The sequence below is a fragment of the Nansenia antarctica genome, assembly GCF_963989245.1.
Source record: "Nansenia antarctica genome assembly, chromosome: 13".
Taxonomy (NCBI): Eukaryota; Metazoa; Chordata; class Actinopteri; order Argentiniformes; family Microstomatidae; genus Nansenia; species Nansenia antarctica.
Window position 1 is genome coordinate 20639122 of NC_137683.1, and position 17500 is coordinate 20656621.

At 48.9% G+C, this 17500-nt stretch overlaps 1 protein-coding gene across 1 annotated transcript in view; it reads right to left on the bottom strand.

Moving 5' to 3' along the window:
- Nucleotides 1-5729: 5729 nt before the first annotated feature.
- dok1b (docking protein 1b) overlaps nucleotides 5730-17500 on the bottom strand; it is a gene marked incomplete at both ends in the record, with an annotated part of 20475 nt that continues 8704 nt past the window's right edge. The window contains 7 exon segments of the mRNA XM_080544079.1: nucleotides 5730-5790; nucleotides 5792-6136; nucleotides 6138-6695; nucleotides 6697-7133; nucleotides 7390-7562; nucleotides 8758-8851; nucleotides 12486-12788. Coding sequence (XP_080400205.1) covers nucleotides 5730-5790; nucleotides 5792-6136; nucleotides 6138-6695; nucleotides 6697-7133; nucleotides 7390-7562; nucleotides 8758-8851; nucleotides 12486-12788 — 1971 coding nt within the window.

The following is a 17500-nucleotide window of genomic DNA, read 5'->3' on the forward strand; positions in this document are numbered from 1 at the left end:
TCTCTCTTCTTCTCCTCCCCGCTCTGCCTCTGTCTCTCTCTCTTCTTCTCTCACAAGTGGTTTGACTCCACGCTCTGCCTCTTTCTCTCTCCCTCTCTCTTCTTCTCCTCCACGCTCTGCCTCTTTCTCTCTCCCTCTCTCTTCTTCTCCTCCACGCTCTGCCTCTTTCTCTCTCCCTCTCTCTTCTTCTCCTCCCCGCTCTGCCTCTGTCTCTCTCTCTTCTTCTCTCACAAGTGGTTTGACTCCACACTCTGCCTCTTTCTCTCTCCCTCTCTCTTCTTCTCCTCCCCGCTCTGCCTCTGTCTCTCTCTCTTCTTCTCTCACAAGTGGTTTGACTCCACACTCTGCCTCTTTCTCTCTCCCTCTCTCTTCTTCTCCTCCCCGCTCTGCCTCTGTCTCTCTCTCTTCTTCTGTTGTTTCCTGTGATTGTCCTCATGCATGATGGGGCAGTGAGAGAACACTCATGCACGCACACACACTTGCACACACACATACATCTACACACACACACACACACACACACACACATACATACATACATCTACACACATACTCAGAACACACACACACATACATCTACATATTTACACACATACATGCATCTACACACACAGAACACTCAGAATACACACACACAACACTCAGAATACACACACACACAACACTCAGAATAGACACACACACACAATGAGAATAGAAACAGGAACTGGTGAACAGCAGGAGGAAGCTGAGTGACCCGGTGATGTAGGGCATCTGGACGGTGGACCAGCTAGAAAGAATGAAACTAGCCGACTTCCTCACCTCAAAATGACTCATAACCACTGGACCTTAACCATGACCCTCAACTCTGACCTTTAAACTCCCCCCTTAAATCTTACCTTAAGGTAAAAAAAAAAAAACTGTTTCAACATTACTGCTCATTATGATGAGGTCACTGATGTCTATTCTGGCATGCCCATCTAGTGTCCACCATTCTCTCACGTTCTCTCTGACATGCCCATCTAGTGTCCACCATTCTCTCACGTTCTCTCTGACATGGCCATCTAGTGTCCACCATTCTCTCACGTTCTCTCTGACATGCCCATCTAGTGTCCATTATTCTCTCATGTTCTCTCTGACATGCTCATCTAGTGTCCACCCCTTTATTTCCAGAGCAGCGGGGGAGACAGGAAGTGTAAGTAGAACTTCCAGGCTGCAGCGTGTGCTGTGTGCCACGCAGGTGCTATCTTTGGGCTATGGTGGAAGAAGAAGAGAGGCTAAATGTAAAACGAGGAAGTAAGAAGTGGTGGCTGGTGGCTGGTGGGTGCTGTGGGAACACGAGAGTACGTCTAGGAACCAATCAACCAATCATTCCTCGTTCTGCTCCATGAGTTACATAGAGCCTCCCCTGGAAGAGATTAGATCGCTAAGACAAGCAGACAGACAGGCAGACAGACAGACAGACAGACAGACAGACAGGTAACGTTAAGGTAACGTTAGAGAGATATATTTCAATCAACTACATTTATTTCCTGATTTCAGTCAGTGCTGAGAGTTGGTTAACAAGTTGGACCTTCTTTTAGGCCTGCAGACCAGACCATTAGACCAGTTAGCCTCCAGGGAGATGTTGTCTACTCTGACAGGTTGAGCATGTGAGTGAGTCAGGCTCTCCAATGATTTGATGGCTAACATGTGACAGACAAACGACAGACAGACATCCAAACTCCGCGGCCACATCCCAGTCGCCGGCGCTGAGCCCCTCGGGATGGACTTGCCAAGGCTATCCTGGGTGAGGCTCAATCGTCTCCGGACCGGCGTCGGGCGTTTCCGCTCATCAATGCACAGATGGGGCTTGGCCCCAAATGCGTCGTGCGAGTGTGGCGCAGAGGACCAAACCGCAGACCATATTATCCTGGATTGCCCGGTGTACCACCCACCCAACGGGATGCATGGTCTGTCGGTATTAGATGACGAGACGATGACGTGGCTTCTGGAGGGGTGTCCAGAAATATAGCCCGGGTGAGCCCCTCAACCAGGTCTTGGGGTGGTAAAAGGGTAGCCCCTCGGCCCCGAGCCTGGTGGAGTGGAGAGGAAAAACAACAACCCATACGACAGACAGGCAGACAGACAGACAGACAGGCAGGCAGGCAGGCAGACAGACAGACAGGTAGAAAGAGGTACCTGTGGCTGATAAACACAGACAGACAGACAGAGGCCTAAGTGCAGGACTGGATGATAACAGAACTGTCTGGCCTGAAATAAACATATGACGCTTGGCTGGGATACACACACACACACACACACACACACACATAAACACACACATAAACACACACACACCCTGTAGTTTAAACATAGTTATCAGGCAGCTGGGCGGTGTAGCAGATGTATGAAAGGTCAGGGGGAAGTGGGGGAGGTGTGAAACATGGAGGCACTTCCTCATCAGACAGATAGAGAGGGTGCGTCCCAATGGTCTACAGTTCTACAGTGTTTGAACCCATTCCACATTCCATCCCATGCATTGCAACGAGCCCGTCCTCCCATTTCTACCTCCGCCGGCCGTCAGAACAGTGTCTCACTCCTCACTAGACAGGTTAGAACAGTGTCTCACTCCTCACTAGACAGGTTAGAACAGTGTCTCACTCCTCACTAGACAGGTTAGGACAGTGTCTCACTCCTCACTAGACAGGTTAGAAGTGTCTCACTCCTCACTAGACAGGTTAGAACAGTGTCTCACTCCTCACTAGACAGGTTAGAAGTGTCTCACTCCTCACTAGACAGGTTAGGACAGTGTCTCACTCCTCACTAGACAGGTTAGGAGTGTCTCACTCCTCACTAGACAGGTTAGGACAGTGTCTCACTCCTCACTAGACAGGTTAGAAGTGTCTCACTTCTCACTAGACAGGTTAGGACAGTGTCTCACTCCTCACTAGCCAGGTTAGAAGTGTCTCACTCCTCACTAGACAGGTCAGAACAGTGTCTCACTCCTCACTAGACAGGTTAGAACAGTGTCTCACTCCTCACTAGACAGGTTAGAAGTGTCTCACTCCTCACTAGACAGGTTAGGACAGTGTCTCGCTGCAAAGTAATCCGCTTGGGATAAAAGCGTCAGCTGAATGGCCTATGTGACGGCTGCTGGTAAGTCGGCAGCCAATTGAATGTTATGTTTACATTTAAAACTTTTATTTTGAAAAAAGTAAACACATTTCAGCGTTGTTGAAAGTCAATGACACATCGCTAGTCAACTAACAATGTTAGGTAGTGTTATAGTTAACTCGGTAGCAGTGGGGTTTACTCACCGAATTCATTGCGTTGCAATATTCTGGCTTGACTAGCGAGTGTGTGATTAACAACATTGAAACGTAGTTCCGTGTTTCAAAATAAAAGTCTGAACATTTTGATTGGTTGCCAACTTGTTCCCCCTTTCACCAGCCGCTGTCACATATCATATATACTAGTGTACAGACAGTGGTCATGGCTGGGGACTCTACCTCAGACTGTGGGTGAGTTTGTATTTCTATGGTCAAACTGATCTGCTCTGTGTTGCAGGGGAGGCTGGTGGAGGTAGAAATCGGAGGACGGGGCTCATTGTAATACAGGGCATGGAATGAGGAGTGGTACCAAACATACGGTACCTTCCAAGTTCCATTCCATGTATTACCATGACCCCGTCTTCCGATTTCTACCCCCACCAGCCTCCCCTGCTGTGTGCTGCCCGGGGCGTCACAGGGATGTCTGGTGGACATGTTGAAGAGGAAGCGGCTGTAAGAAAACACACTGGAGACAACCTGCTGCTCTCATACTCACTGTGCTGGGCAGACCTCCTACGCAGGCATCAGTCACTGTCTGCTGTGTGTGTGTGTGTGTGTGTATCTGCTGTGTGTGTGTGTGTGTGTGTATGTGTGTGTGTGCACTGTGCTGTGTGTGTGTGTGTGTGTGTATGTCTGCTCTGTGTGTGTGTGTGTGTGTATGTCTGCTCTGTGTGTGTGTGTGTGTGTGTGGGGGGGGGGTCGAGCTCTCTGGGGGGCTATGTCAGGCTCTCAGATGACCTCTGTGTGTGTGTGTGTATGTCTGCTCTGTGTGTGTGTGTGTGTGTGGGGGTGGAGCTCTCTGGGGGGCTGTGTCAGGCTCTCAGATGACCTCGTACCACAGAAGCTTTTCTAATGAGTTGAGTTTTTCGAGAGGTTAAGGAGAAACACAGAAGCTAGTTCTAGTTCTTCCTCTGTGTGTGTGTGTGTGTTTATACATCTGTGTGTGTGTCTGTGTGTCTGTGTGCCTGTGTTTATAAATATGTGTGTGTGTGTGTGTGTGTGTGTACTCCAGTGTGTCTGCTCTGCTTCTTAAGGCTGGAAGACGGGAGTGAGATGATGGAGCGATCAGGCGTCCGGAACGCTGATCTAAAAAAAACATCTAGGGAGGGAGGGAGAGGAGGATGAGGAAGGAGAGGAAGAGGGAAAGAGGGAGGACATGGAAGATGTTAAAGCCTTGGATGGTGGTGGAGGGAGACAGGGAGAAACAGACAGTCAGAGCAGAGACAACAAAGAATGTGTGTGTGTGTGAGAGAGAGAGAGAGAGAGAGAGAGAGAGAGAGAGAGAGAGAGGAAGGGAACAGAGAAGGGACGAGAGGAAGAAAAGGAGGGTGAGAGAGCGAGGGAGAGAGAGAGAGAGAGAGAGAGAGAGAGAGAGAGAGAGAGAGAGAGAGAGAGAGAGAGAGAGAGAGAGGAAGGCCAGGAGGAGAAGAGGCAGCCAGACAGTGGTTCATTAGAAGCAGCATTCATCAACATGTCAATAGAGCTGTTTTTCCCTTCTGTGTTGTCCAACACTCGTCTGGTCTGAGACGGCCTGGTTAAGATTCACAGCGTGTCACGCCTAGGTCGGCGTCCCCACACCGTCGCTAGGGGCGACCACACAACAGCCAGGAGGAGGAGGAAGAGGAGGAGGAGGAGGAGGAGGGCAGGAAGCACTCGTCGATTTCACGCCGCGATAAAGTCGTTGGAAACGCGACTTAAAAAACAACAACGAAAAACTAAATGGAAATCCCAAGAGAATACGGTCCCGATGACGTCAAAGGAGTCGATGTGAAGGTGACCCATCAATCAACCAATCAATCAAGAGGGGAGAAATGTGGGGGTTTTTGTTATTTTTTCATCAGATTTTTATTAATAACATTTTATAATATTTACAACAGCGCAGCTGTTTTTCTTTTTAGAAATACACACACACACACACACTCACATACACACACTCACACACACTCACATAGCTGGATATGGATTAGGATGATTGTTTAGTCACAGGATTTCTGTGCAAATACATACAAACATATATGCTGTCACATTCAGGTTCTGCAGGGAAGTCCGTCTGCAAGTGAATCTCTCTGTCATTACAGTCTCCCTCCTCTGGGTGTGATGCTCCATGTGAAGCCAGGATGAACAGTCAAAAGCAGTGAGGAAAAAAAACGCCAGGATATTCCAGTAAGTGCATACTCAACTTGCACAATGATAAAAACAAACAAACAAATAAACAAAACACAAGCAATCCATCGAGTTCCGGTACGCTCAATCTGGAAGTTCAACCGCACACGCACACGCACACGCACACGCACACGCACACACCCCCAACACCAATGTCCTCTTCTTTAGCTTTGCCGTCAAGGCACAGGTGGTCCGGGTGCGTACTGTGCTTCCCTGAAACTACATGTCCCACGATGCAACAGGAGCAACATTCATCTTGAACATCCTCAGCCTCTCTCAGATGTCCCCCAGGTTGTCGTATATGATGTCAGGGGAGCGCAGGGCAGAGTGGGGGGGGGGGATACCAGGGGTTCGGAGGGGGCGTCTTGTGTCTGGAGACTTTACTGTAGAGCTCCACGTGTCTCCCCCCTCCTCCTCCTCCTCCTCCTCCACCCCCACCTCCCACCCCCCCTGCTCTGTGCCCCCCTCCCCCTTCCCCTCCACTGCTACTGTTGTTGTTGTTGTTGAGGTTAGCTCCAGGCCCGGTCTTCCCCAGGCCCAGGGGCAGAGACACCGGCTCCTTCCGGGGGAGGGCAGCCTTGCCTGGCTTAGGGGCGGTGGCCGGCTTGGGCCACTTGGGCCCCGGGGGCGGGGGAGGTCCCCTGGCTGCCAGAGGGAGAGGCTGTGGGTGGGGGGTTTCCTCCTGGCCCCTCCCTCCTCTCCAGCCGGGGGGGTCCACCCACGCCTCGTCGTACAGCGGGGAGGGCACCGCTCCGGAACAACACACGGTCAGTCCCACTCCCGCCCCGCCCCCCCCCCCCGCGACCCTCCGGTTCGTCGTAAATGTGCTCGGTGGGCGACGCCCCCTCCGCCCACCCCCCCGGGGGTCGTCTGCCGCCGCTGCCGGTTCCCCCCCCTCCCCCGCCCCCTCGGCCCACCGACCCCGCCCCCACCTCCAGGCCCAGGCCGCCCGTCCTCTGGATCAGGTCCAGGCTGACGCGGTCGTACAAGTCCGAGTAGAGGGGCTCGGGCTTGTTGCCCTGGTAACGCGGGTGGTGGTGGTGACCGACCCCCTCGTCCCCGACGGGTCTGAGGCGCGGGGTGGGGGTGGCGTGGAGGTTGCCGGGGGTCCCGGTCTTGAGGCTGTCCACGGGGTCAGAGTAGAGGCAGTCCGCGGGGGGGGGCAGACGCACAGAGTCGGCCGGCTCAGAGTACAGACCTGCCTGGTCCTCCTGGGGCCCCCCCACCCCTCCTTTAACCCCCCCCCCGGGGCATGGGCGACCGAGGCGGGGTGCCCCCTACCATGACCATGGGCGGGGGCTCCGGGAGGCTCCTCCCCTTGTGGTTCCCGCCCTTCCCGTCCCCGCCCCCCTCCCTGCGTCCGAACACCCCGTCGGCCGAGCCCGGCTTGCTCCCTCCGGAGTCGCCGTCCGGCTCTCGGCTGTTGCTGTTGCCGTCGGCGGCGCCGACTCCGCCTCCTGCGGTTGGCGCGGCGACCGCGTGGCGGAGCTGCTGCAGGGCGGGGCTGTCCGGGTCGAAGGCGGCGCTGGGGAAGCTGAGGTGGCGCTCGTCCGCCTGGGCCTTCTGGGACTGGATGGAGGACTCCACCAGGGAGAAGATCTCGTTGCCCTGCTTGGTCTCGAAGGTGAAGTTGCCGGGGCCGGACTCACAGCGGCGGCCCGCCTCGAAGGAGAACATCACCTGGGGGAGGACACGTTTGAAATGCTTTATTTATGTCCACACAAATACGAAGTGCATTAAGGACATAAACACTATCAGTGCGGTCAGTTCATCGGGAGACATTCATTTACCGTTTGTGACTGTACAGCCAACCGTCGTACACGTGTAATATTAACACAGAGGATGTTTCAAATGTGGGGTACACTAGCGTTACTGTAAAACAGTATCTACTCTAAGGGTACGAAAAGCAACGCCGTCTCCATATGTGTGTACTGACCCGGTCCCGGCCGTAGCGGCGCAGCAGCTTGTAGGGCCAGACCAGCAGGCTCCTCCGGGTCTGGGCCTCCCTCAGCACAAGCCCCTCCCCCTCCGCCTTCAGCCAGTAGGAGCCCAGCAGCCCACACCGCTCTGACGCCTCCGACCGCTGCACACTCACCCAGAACTCATTCACTGGAGGGGGGGGGGGGGGGGGGGGGGGGGGAGGGAGGGGGAGGGGGAGGAGGGAGAGAGGGGGTGGGGGAGGAGGGAGAGAGAGAGATGTTTACTATTCACAGTGGTCAAGAAGAGAGGGGTTATTTAAACGCTGATACAAAACATCCACTGCAGAGCGGGGAGGAGAGAGGGAGAAGAGGAGAGGAGGGGGGGGAGAAGGAGAGAGAGAGAGAGAGAGGAGGAGGAGAGGGCTAAGATCCCCTGTGAAGGAGGAAGAGAGAGCAGGGCAGAGGAGGAGAGGAGGAGGGAGCAGTGAAAGGGAGCAGAGGAGAGAGGAGGGAGCGAGAGCAGAGTGGAGGGAGGGAGGGAGAGTGAGAGAATAGGAGGAGAGAGGTGAAAGGGAGCAGAGAGAGGAGGAGAAGAGAGAGAGAATAGCAGACAGGTCAAAGACATTGAGATTCCCTCTGGGTGAGGGGTGTGTGTGTGTGTGTGGGGGGGGGGAGCAGAGGAACACAGGGTGAGTGTCTCAGTGCCAGGGCCGTTGACCAAGAGGCCGGGCGGGGACAACCACGCCACTGTCACCAGGGGGAGGGGAGGTAGAAATCGGAGGACGGGCTCAATGTTAATGCATGGAACGGAACGAGGCTGGAATGTGATTGTTTTGGTGAGGTTCCTCATTCTGTTCCATGTGTTCACAATAAGACCGGCCTCCAATTTCTACTTCCGGCAGCCTCCCCTGGCTGTAGCCCTCATACTGTCATATGGTAGTGTCTCGTTGAATGTGTGTGTAATAGTGTGTGTGTGTGTGTGTGTGTGTGTGTGTGTGTGTGTGTGTGTGTGTGTAATAGTGTGTGAATGTGTGTGTAATAGTGTGAATGTGTGTGTAATAGTGCATGAATGTGTGTGTAATAGTGTGAATGTGTGTGAAATAGTGTGAATGTGTGTGTAATAGTGTTTGTGTGTGTGTGTGTGTGTGTGTATGTGTGTTATGTACTTTATGTGCAGAGAGTGAGAGACCAGACCTGGATCCAAATACCATTTGAATTCATTTCAAAACATCCAGCTGTGCTTGATTGAGTGTGTCTGGCAAAATAGAACCAATGGAATAGAAAAAAAAGAGAAAAAGAAAAAGTGTAAACCCCGCCCATCCGGCACCCCAGACAGACTAAAGCAAACGCTCTCAGAGCATTTCGAATATTGTTTCACTGTGTACCCTCTTCTCTGGAGTAGTAGATGAGGTTCTCAGCCATCTGCAGGTCCTTCTGTCCATTAGAGTCTGACACCACACTGCCTGAACCACTGCCTCCCTGAAAGAGGGAGAGAGAGAGAGCAGAAGGAGGGAGAGAGAGAGAGAGAAAAAGGGAGGGAGAGAGAGAGAGAGAGAGAGAGAGAGAGAGAGAGAGAGAAGCTGAGTTAGCAAATGAGAATAAAACCGGAATCTGAACTCCCACACAAGCAACACATCTTCCCTTTGGAAATTCCCTGTGTTTCCCCTCTTTAGTGCGTGTGAACAAGCTGATATCTAGTCCTGTGTGTGTGTGTGTGTGTGTGTGTGTGTGTATGTGTGTGTGTGTGTGTATTCTCAGGGGGTAGGTGGGAAAGGCTGAAGGTTACAAGGCTATGGGAACTAGCCTTAGTATGCTAACAAGGCTACAAGGCTATGGGAACTAGCCTTAATATGCTAACAAGGTTACAAGGCTATGAACACACCCCATTAACACACATCTTCTCCATTAGTTCCACAATAATTATGGTAATAACATGGTAATAATCCCCTTGGCTCTGTCATCAGGAAACACAACATTAACTACCACAGCTACGACACCCAGCTCTCTCGGTAACACCCAATAACTACAACATGGTTGACTGTCTGATAGATTGTATTGCTGATATCAATGTATGGATGACACAACACGTCCTCCAGCTTAATCAGGATAAAACAGAGGTATTGGTCATCAGTGAAGCCGAAAGAGAGAAATGATCTGCACATTTGAAAACACTGGCTCTTAACACCAAGTGCCAGGCCAGAAATCTAGGAGTCATAATTGACTCAGATCTTAATTTTGAATCCCATATCAAAAATATAACCAAAATATCCTTCTACCACTTAAGAAACATTACCAAAGCGCAATCTTTTCTCTCCCAGGCAGACACTGAAACATGAATGCGTTTGTCACCAGCAGACTAGATTACTGTAACACCCTCCTGTCAGGCCTACCCAAAAAAGTGATTAGTCAACTGCAAATGGTACAGAATGCAGCCGCACATGTCCTTACAAAGACCAGACAGAGAGCACACACATCCTCACACCAGTCCTGAAGTCACTGCACTGGCTCCCTATTCGTTTCAGAATAGATTTCAAGATTATTTTATTACGGTAGTCTAATAAATCACTGCACCCAAATGCACCCAAATACATTATGGATATGCTTGTGAGGTAGTACACACCAGGTAGACCCCTGAGGTCCACTGGCACTGAACTCTCGGCAGTCACAGAAGCCAGGACCAAGAGATGTGGAGAGACAGCGTTCAGTATTTATGCTCCTAGTCTCTGGAACAGCCTACCAGAGAGCCTGAGATTGACCAAAACTCAGGAAACGTTTAAACGAGACCTCAAAACGCCTTTTAAATGTCTGCTACTATTGTTTTTCTTTTCTTTTCTATTGTTATTTTATCTCTATTGTTGTTTTATATCTATTGTTATTTTATATCTATTGTTGTTTTATCTCTATTGTTGTTTTATATCTATTGTTATTTTATATCTATTGTTGTTTTATATCTATTGTTGTTTTATATCTATTGTTGTTTTATCTCTATTGTTGTTTTATATCTATTGTTATTTTATCTCTATTGTTGTTTTATCTCTATTGTTGTTTTATATCTATTGTTGTTTTATCTCTATTGTTGTTTTATCTTTTGTTGTTTTATCTTCCTCGTAATCTGTGAAGCACATTGTGTCACATTTCTTTGTGAGAAATGCGCTATACAAATAAAGTTTGATTTGATTTGATAACATGGTAATTACAATGGGGAATTACAAAAGTCTTGATGAGGAAGACGATTAATTTGATGCAGGGGAGGCCGGTGGAGGCAGACATCGGAGGACGGGCTTGATAACATTCCTCAAGCCATTCCATGCCTTACAAACAGCCCTCGTCCTCCGATTCCTACCTCCACCGGCCTCCCCTGGTGTGATGCATGACCTCCCACATACTGAACGGTTGGACCAACTCCTGTAGGCAACGACAGATCAGCTCTGACAGGCCTGCTTGTTTTTCAAGCATTTACACAAACACACACACACACACACACACACTCTCCCAACACACACACTTCCTACACACTCACACACACACTCACACACACACACACATTTTTGACATTCAGCAGACGTTTTTATCCAAAGCGACTTACAACAAGTACATGTGTCTAAAGTAAGTGAATCATCTATCCATCAGTCATCGTAAGAAAACATCTACCGGTATGCTAGGACCAGAGGTCATTGGCAGTCACAATACTAGAAAAAGGAAGGACCTTTTTTATTATTGTTTGTAACAGTAGAGCAACTGTAGAGAGAGGTAAACAGTTCCACATTATTACCATCTACATGACATTGTGTTACCATAGTTTCCAGGTAATGAGGGGGTGTAACATAAGGATTGAAAATGATTCTGACACGGCAACTCACTTCCCTCTACCAGGAAACCATATCTCACACCTTCACAAAACCAGATATGTGTTATAGCTAGAGATAGAGAGACAGAGAGGGGGAGGAGACAGACAGAGAGAGAGAGACAGAGAGAGACAGAGAGAGAGACAGAGAGAGACAGAGAGAGAGACAGAGAGAGAGAGAGACAGAGAGAGACAGAGAGAGAGAGAGGAGAGAGAGAGAGACGGCAATGCAGAAGTAAGCGCAACATTCTTTCCCCTGAATGACACAGCAGCACTACAGTGAATTTGACACACACAGAGACAAAGTGAAAATTCCTGTTGGTGGAAAAAATACACACTTCTCCAAAATGGCTGCCAGATATGTGGTGCTGCCACAACCTGAGACAACAACCAGAACCACCTCTGAGTGACCAGAGTCAGGAGGAGGAGGTTAAATCCTACCGTATATAAGGTTTCACATGTCTATTAGGTCTGTCTTTACTTGTTTAAAAATGGGTTTTCATTTTTCATTTTATTCTATTGTCACTTTATTTAGTTGTTGTTGTTTGTTTTCTGAGCTGCTGTAACGCCTTAATTTCCCCTCAGGGATCACCTATCTATCTATCTATCTATCTATCTAGAAACTAAACTAGTGGCCTACTAGTAGGAGTTGTTATGGTTACCATACATGTTAATATTGTTAGTTGTGTTACTGGTTTTGTTCATCCTGTATCATCCCTTCCCTTTCTGTCATGGTTGATGCTGTTAGTAGTATTATCATGTTCCTTAATGGGCACTGTGGCAATGGAAGATGTGTTACCATGGCAATAAGGCTTGTTGAATTGAATTGAATTGAATTGAATTGAATTGAATTGAATTGAATTGAATTGAATTGAATTGAATTGAATTGAATTGAATTGAATTGAATTGAATTGAATTGAATTGAATTGAATTGAATTGAATTGAATTGAATTGAATTGAATTGAATTGAATTGAATTGAATTGAATTGAATTGAATTGAATTGAATTGAATTGAATTGAATTGATTCAACTGAACTGAACTGAACTGAACTGAACTGAACTGAACCGAACCGAACCGAATTGAGCGGGGTTGGAGCATGTACATTTTACAGTTTTGGCATTTACCAGACATCGTTATCCTATGCGACTTACAACAAAAACACTCAACTTCAAGTAAATGAATCATGCATCCACCAGTCGTAGCAGGAAACAGTAACCTATGCTCGGGCCAGGTTCCCCCGGCCTGTCAAACAGAACAGCCCTCCTCACCTGAAAGGCGATCTCACACATCTTCTCCACCCACTCGGTGCTGGTGCTGCGCTCGGCGGCGAACACGTGCGTTTTGTCGTTGGTCTCCACGCAGAAGGCGGCCATGTTGTCCTTGGGACAGGTCTCTGTGAGGGAGGGCAGGATGGAGATGCACTCCGACAGGCGGATGATCTTCTTGTCCAGCTTCCTGGTGTTGGGCTTGTCCCCGCCCCCGCCCCCGCCCCCGGAGCAGTCGAAGAACTCCAGCCTGGCGATGCCGTTCTGACTGGCCGGGTAGAGCACGAACCAGCTCTTCTTCCATTTCTGATTGGATGAGAAGGAGGAGGGGGGAGGGAGGGAGGGGGGGAGGGAGAGAGAGAGAGAGAGAGAGAGAGAGAGGTTAGTTTGGAGATAAGGTAATTTCTGAAAGGAATAAAATCGAATATTTGAGTCTTCTACAGAGTAAAGAGTAGAGAACACTGGGAGGCTGAGGTCAGTCTGAGGTCATAACGAGGTCATAACGAGGTCACGATGAGGGTCACGCTGAGGTCACAGCTGAGGTGGTGGTAACTAGGGGGAAGTACACAGGGAGTATGATATCACAGGAGAACAACCCTTGGCACACACACACACACGTACAGTACACACACACCCACACCCACATGTACATACACACACACAGGAGAAAACCCTGGCAGAGGCTACATGAGACCAGATGAGGAAGAGTGTCTAGCAATGTGTACAGGACTGAACTGTGCTCTATTACTACAGGGAAAGTCCAACAGCTAAACAAACAATGCAGAGGTCTTACCCTATACACACAGACCCATGCACACACACACACACACACACACAAACTCACACACACACACACACACACACACACACACACACACACACACACACACACACACTCAGCAGAGGAGGGGGTATTCTAGTGTGTCAGGAAAAGACCTCAAGCGTCTTCCTGTAGGGGGACTCCGGGGGAAATGACACAGTAGGGTGACTGCAAACACAACACAGTGACGGACCAGGAGACACCTGCCATGTAGTGTGTGTGTGTGTATGTGTGTGTGTGTGTGTGTGTGCGCGTGTATGCACGCCCATTCTTTCACAGCTGCTCACTAACAATGCACACACGAACCCATACACGACACAGAAGACATAAATAGCCTGGTGTGTGTGTCTGTAGTTCCTAATCAGTTAGGAGTAGGACGCATTATCTGACACACACACACACACGTTTCAAGACACACACACGATTTTCCCACATAAGGACATCCATAAAGCAACGTGGGTTTCTGCTGCGCGTACAACAGAACATCTGACTGACCACATAGCTGCAGGTCGGTTGAGGCGCTCACCGCTGGGTGTGAGAGTTAAAAGAGGAGCTGATGGATCTGACCATCACCTTGTTACCGCCGAAGGATCCAGCTGAGACTGAAATGCACCAAACCCAGGGAAGGACGAGTCAAATCCAATGTACATCAAGGCACATCGGAACTCTACCAAGCCACATTACACAACCGGTTCCAAGCACTACTACACGTACTATAAAACCAAGAAACACAAACCCCAAGACCACTGGAGCACACAGAGGAAGGTCTGGAAACCATATGGAATGTGAAGAAGTGGTAGAGAGCAGAAAGACAAGCAACAAATCCTGGCTTGGTGAACAGTTTCTTCTCCGCGGCAGTGGGCCTCACAAACAAGCCCCCGGCCTCTCATTGAATCTGGGACTTCCACCCACCCCCCCCCCCCCCCCTGTCATCGTCGTCGTCACACGCACACGCACACACACACTCTCACACACACACACACACATGCACACACACACACACACAACTGACAATGTAATCTATATTAGTTTTACATACTCTAATTTACAGTCTTATTGCTCTACTGTCCATTTCGGGGTTAGTCTTTTTATTTTTTTTATTTTATGTGCTTATAGTGTTGTTTATTACATTGTGGTTGTTCTTTACTATATTGCTGTCTGTGTCTTTATGTCTTAAGCACCAACCACACCAAGTCAATTTCCTGTATGTGTGAATATACTTGGCAATCAAAAAGAATGCTGATTCTGATTCTGATTCTATCCACAGAAACGTACAAGAAAGTGAATTAGAGAAGGGGGGGGGGGAAAGGAGGTACTAAACAGAAGTAAAACCAGAGCAAAAAAGGCGATGGCACAGAAGGAATATGAAGCAGCGAACAAAGAAGTGAAGGAAAGTGTCAGAAGGCACAACAAGAACAAGTACACGGAGGATGTAGCACAACAGGCAGAGGAAGCAGCAGGAAAAAACAATCTGAAGGAGCTCTACTTAACCACAAACAAGCTCGCTCACAGGCAAGTTCAAACAAACACAATTAGGCTACACATTAAAAACTCACAAGGTAGGCCTACAGCCCTCACAACCAGGGAAGACCAACTGAAGAGGTGGACGGAACACTTTAGACCACTGCTCACCAGGCAGCCTCCTCAACTGTCTACAGAGATCCCACCAACCGCAAACCTGTTGGAGATAAACTGCAACCCCTCCACCAACACAGAAGGTAAGAAGGCCATTAAGGCCTTGAGAGGAGGCTGCAAGGCAGAGGGGCCGGAAGAGATACCAGCCGAAGCCCTCAAGGCAGACATCGAAACCTCCACCAACATGCTTCACCATCTCACGAGAATCATCTGGAAGGAAGAAAATGTTCCGTCGGATTGGAGAGATGGCCACATTGTGAAGATAAGGAAGAAAGGGGACCTTAAGGAGTGCAAAAACGACAGAGGCCTAATGCTGCTTTCAACACCAACGGTGCTCAACTGCACTCTACTGGAGAGGCTTCAGACAGTGGTTGATGAGAAACTGAGGGAAAACCAGGCTGGCTTCAGGAATAACAGATCCTGCGGAGACCTAACAGCCACCCTCAGGATTATCATTATTATTACCCTAACCCTAACCCTATGTCAATTTCATAGATTTTGAAACCAGTCAAAGATTTTGAACCAGTCAAAGACCCAGGAAATCATCGTGGACTTCAGGAGGAAAAAATCTGAGGTCCAGCCCCTGCTCGTCGATGGAGGGAGCGTGGAGAGAGTCTCAGCCCTCCGATTCCTGGGGGTGCACATACAGGATGACCTGTCCTGGAAGATCAACACAGCAGCCATCATCAAGAAGGCACAACAGCGGCTCTACTTCCTGAGAGTCCTCAGGAAAAACCACATCGGACAGGAGATGCTTGTGACCTTCTACCGCTGCGCAGTGGAGAGCATCCTCACCTACTGCATCTGCATCTGGTTCTCCAGCTGCACAGCCGCAGAGAGAAATGCGCTACAGAGAGTCGTGAGATCGGCCCAGAAGATCACCGGCGCCCCCCTCCCCTCTCTGGAAGAGCTGTACAACACACGCTGCCTCAGGAAGGCCTCCAAGATCTCCAGAGACCCATCCCACCCTGGGTACGAACACTTTGCCCGGCTGCCCTCGAACAGGCGGTTCAGGACCATGTTCGCAAGGACAAACAGACTGAAGCTCAGCTTCTACCCCAGGGCCATTCAGGCCCTGAACACAGCAAAGACCTAGGTTCTAGGCCCTGGACAATCTAGACAATTTGATGGCAGCTACTAGATTGAAATCAAGTGCAACACTGAAACACAACTGTGAACATTTCAAACCTGCAAACTGTGACACTTTAAATGAATGTGCAATAACACTATGTGCAATATGACAACCCGGGTACATAAGGTTCAGAGATAGGAAATGTTAGAATAGGTATAGCATAGCATAGAGTACAGCACAGTGTTTTATTTGTATAGTATAGTATAGTCGATAGTGTACATAGCCTTTATTTATGTAAACCAGCTCTTTTCCCTTCTTGTTTTTAGTTTTTTTTTTTTTCCTAGCACCAAATTTCGTTGTTTGGTACCTGTACTATATCAATGACAATAAAGACCATTCATTCATTCATTCATTCAAAAGACTTTTGACAGTGTGAATTAGGGGATGCTGTAGAAATTGATGGGGCACTATGGCATCCCACCAAAGGTCAGCAGCGTCATCAAGAGCTTCCAAGGGATGCAATGCCACGGTCTCCATGAAGGATGAATATCAGAAGCCTTTGAGGTCCAACCAACAACAGCCGACCCGGTATACAGTGGAGCCAGACTGAAAAGCAAGAAGATCTGGATTTTCCTGATGATTTAGCACTACTAGCGTCTTCTCTATGACTCTCTACTACTCAACGTCTTTGAGTCCCTGAAAAGCACTTTATAAATATAATGAATTATTATTATTATTATTATTACTAGCACACACCCACCGACAGATGCAGGAAACACAAACTAGAGATAACAGCTGCTTCACTTGGGCTCAAAATCAACTAATCAAGAAGCAAAATAATGTGAATCAACAACAAAAACAACACACCAATAATCATGAACCAAAACCAGCTAGAGCAGGGGTGCTCACACTTTTTAGGCTTGTGAGCTACTTTTCAAATTACCAGCTCAACAAGATCTACCAACCAAATAAAACATATTGCCATTGCTGCGAACACAAAAATGTACTGTAATAATAACAAATTAAGGCCACGCTACACTGTTTCAAAATCAAAGAAGAGATTTATTAAACTATATAACAAATATTCACACTGGTAGTCCATTAACATTAACATTAACTCAGGAGCTCTGAGTGGTTTACACCAGACTGGCCAGTGCCAAGCCAGGTGCCATCGACGTCTCCGGGCGGCGGAGTGTGTGTGTGTGTCTGTCTGTCTGTCTGTCTGTGTGTGTCTGTCTGTCTGTGTGTGTGTGTGTGTGTGTGTGTGTGTCTGTCTGTCTGTCTGTCTGTCTGTGTGTGCATGTGTGTGTGCTTGTGTCTGTCTGTCTGTCTGTGTGTGTGTGTGTGTGTGTGTGTGTGTGTGTGCTTGTCTGTGTCTGTGTGTGTGTGTGTGTGTGTGTGTGTGTTGTGAGGCGGCGCGGGGCTGAGTGATGCCCTCTCCTGTGTGGTCCAGACGGGAGGCGTCCCGTCTGGACCACACAGGAAAAAAAA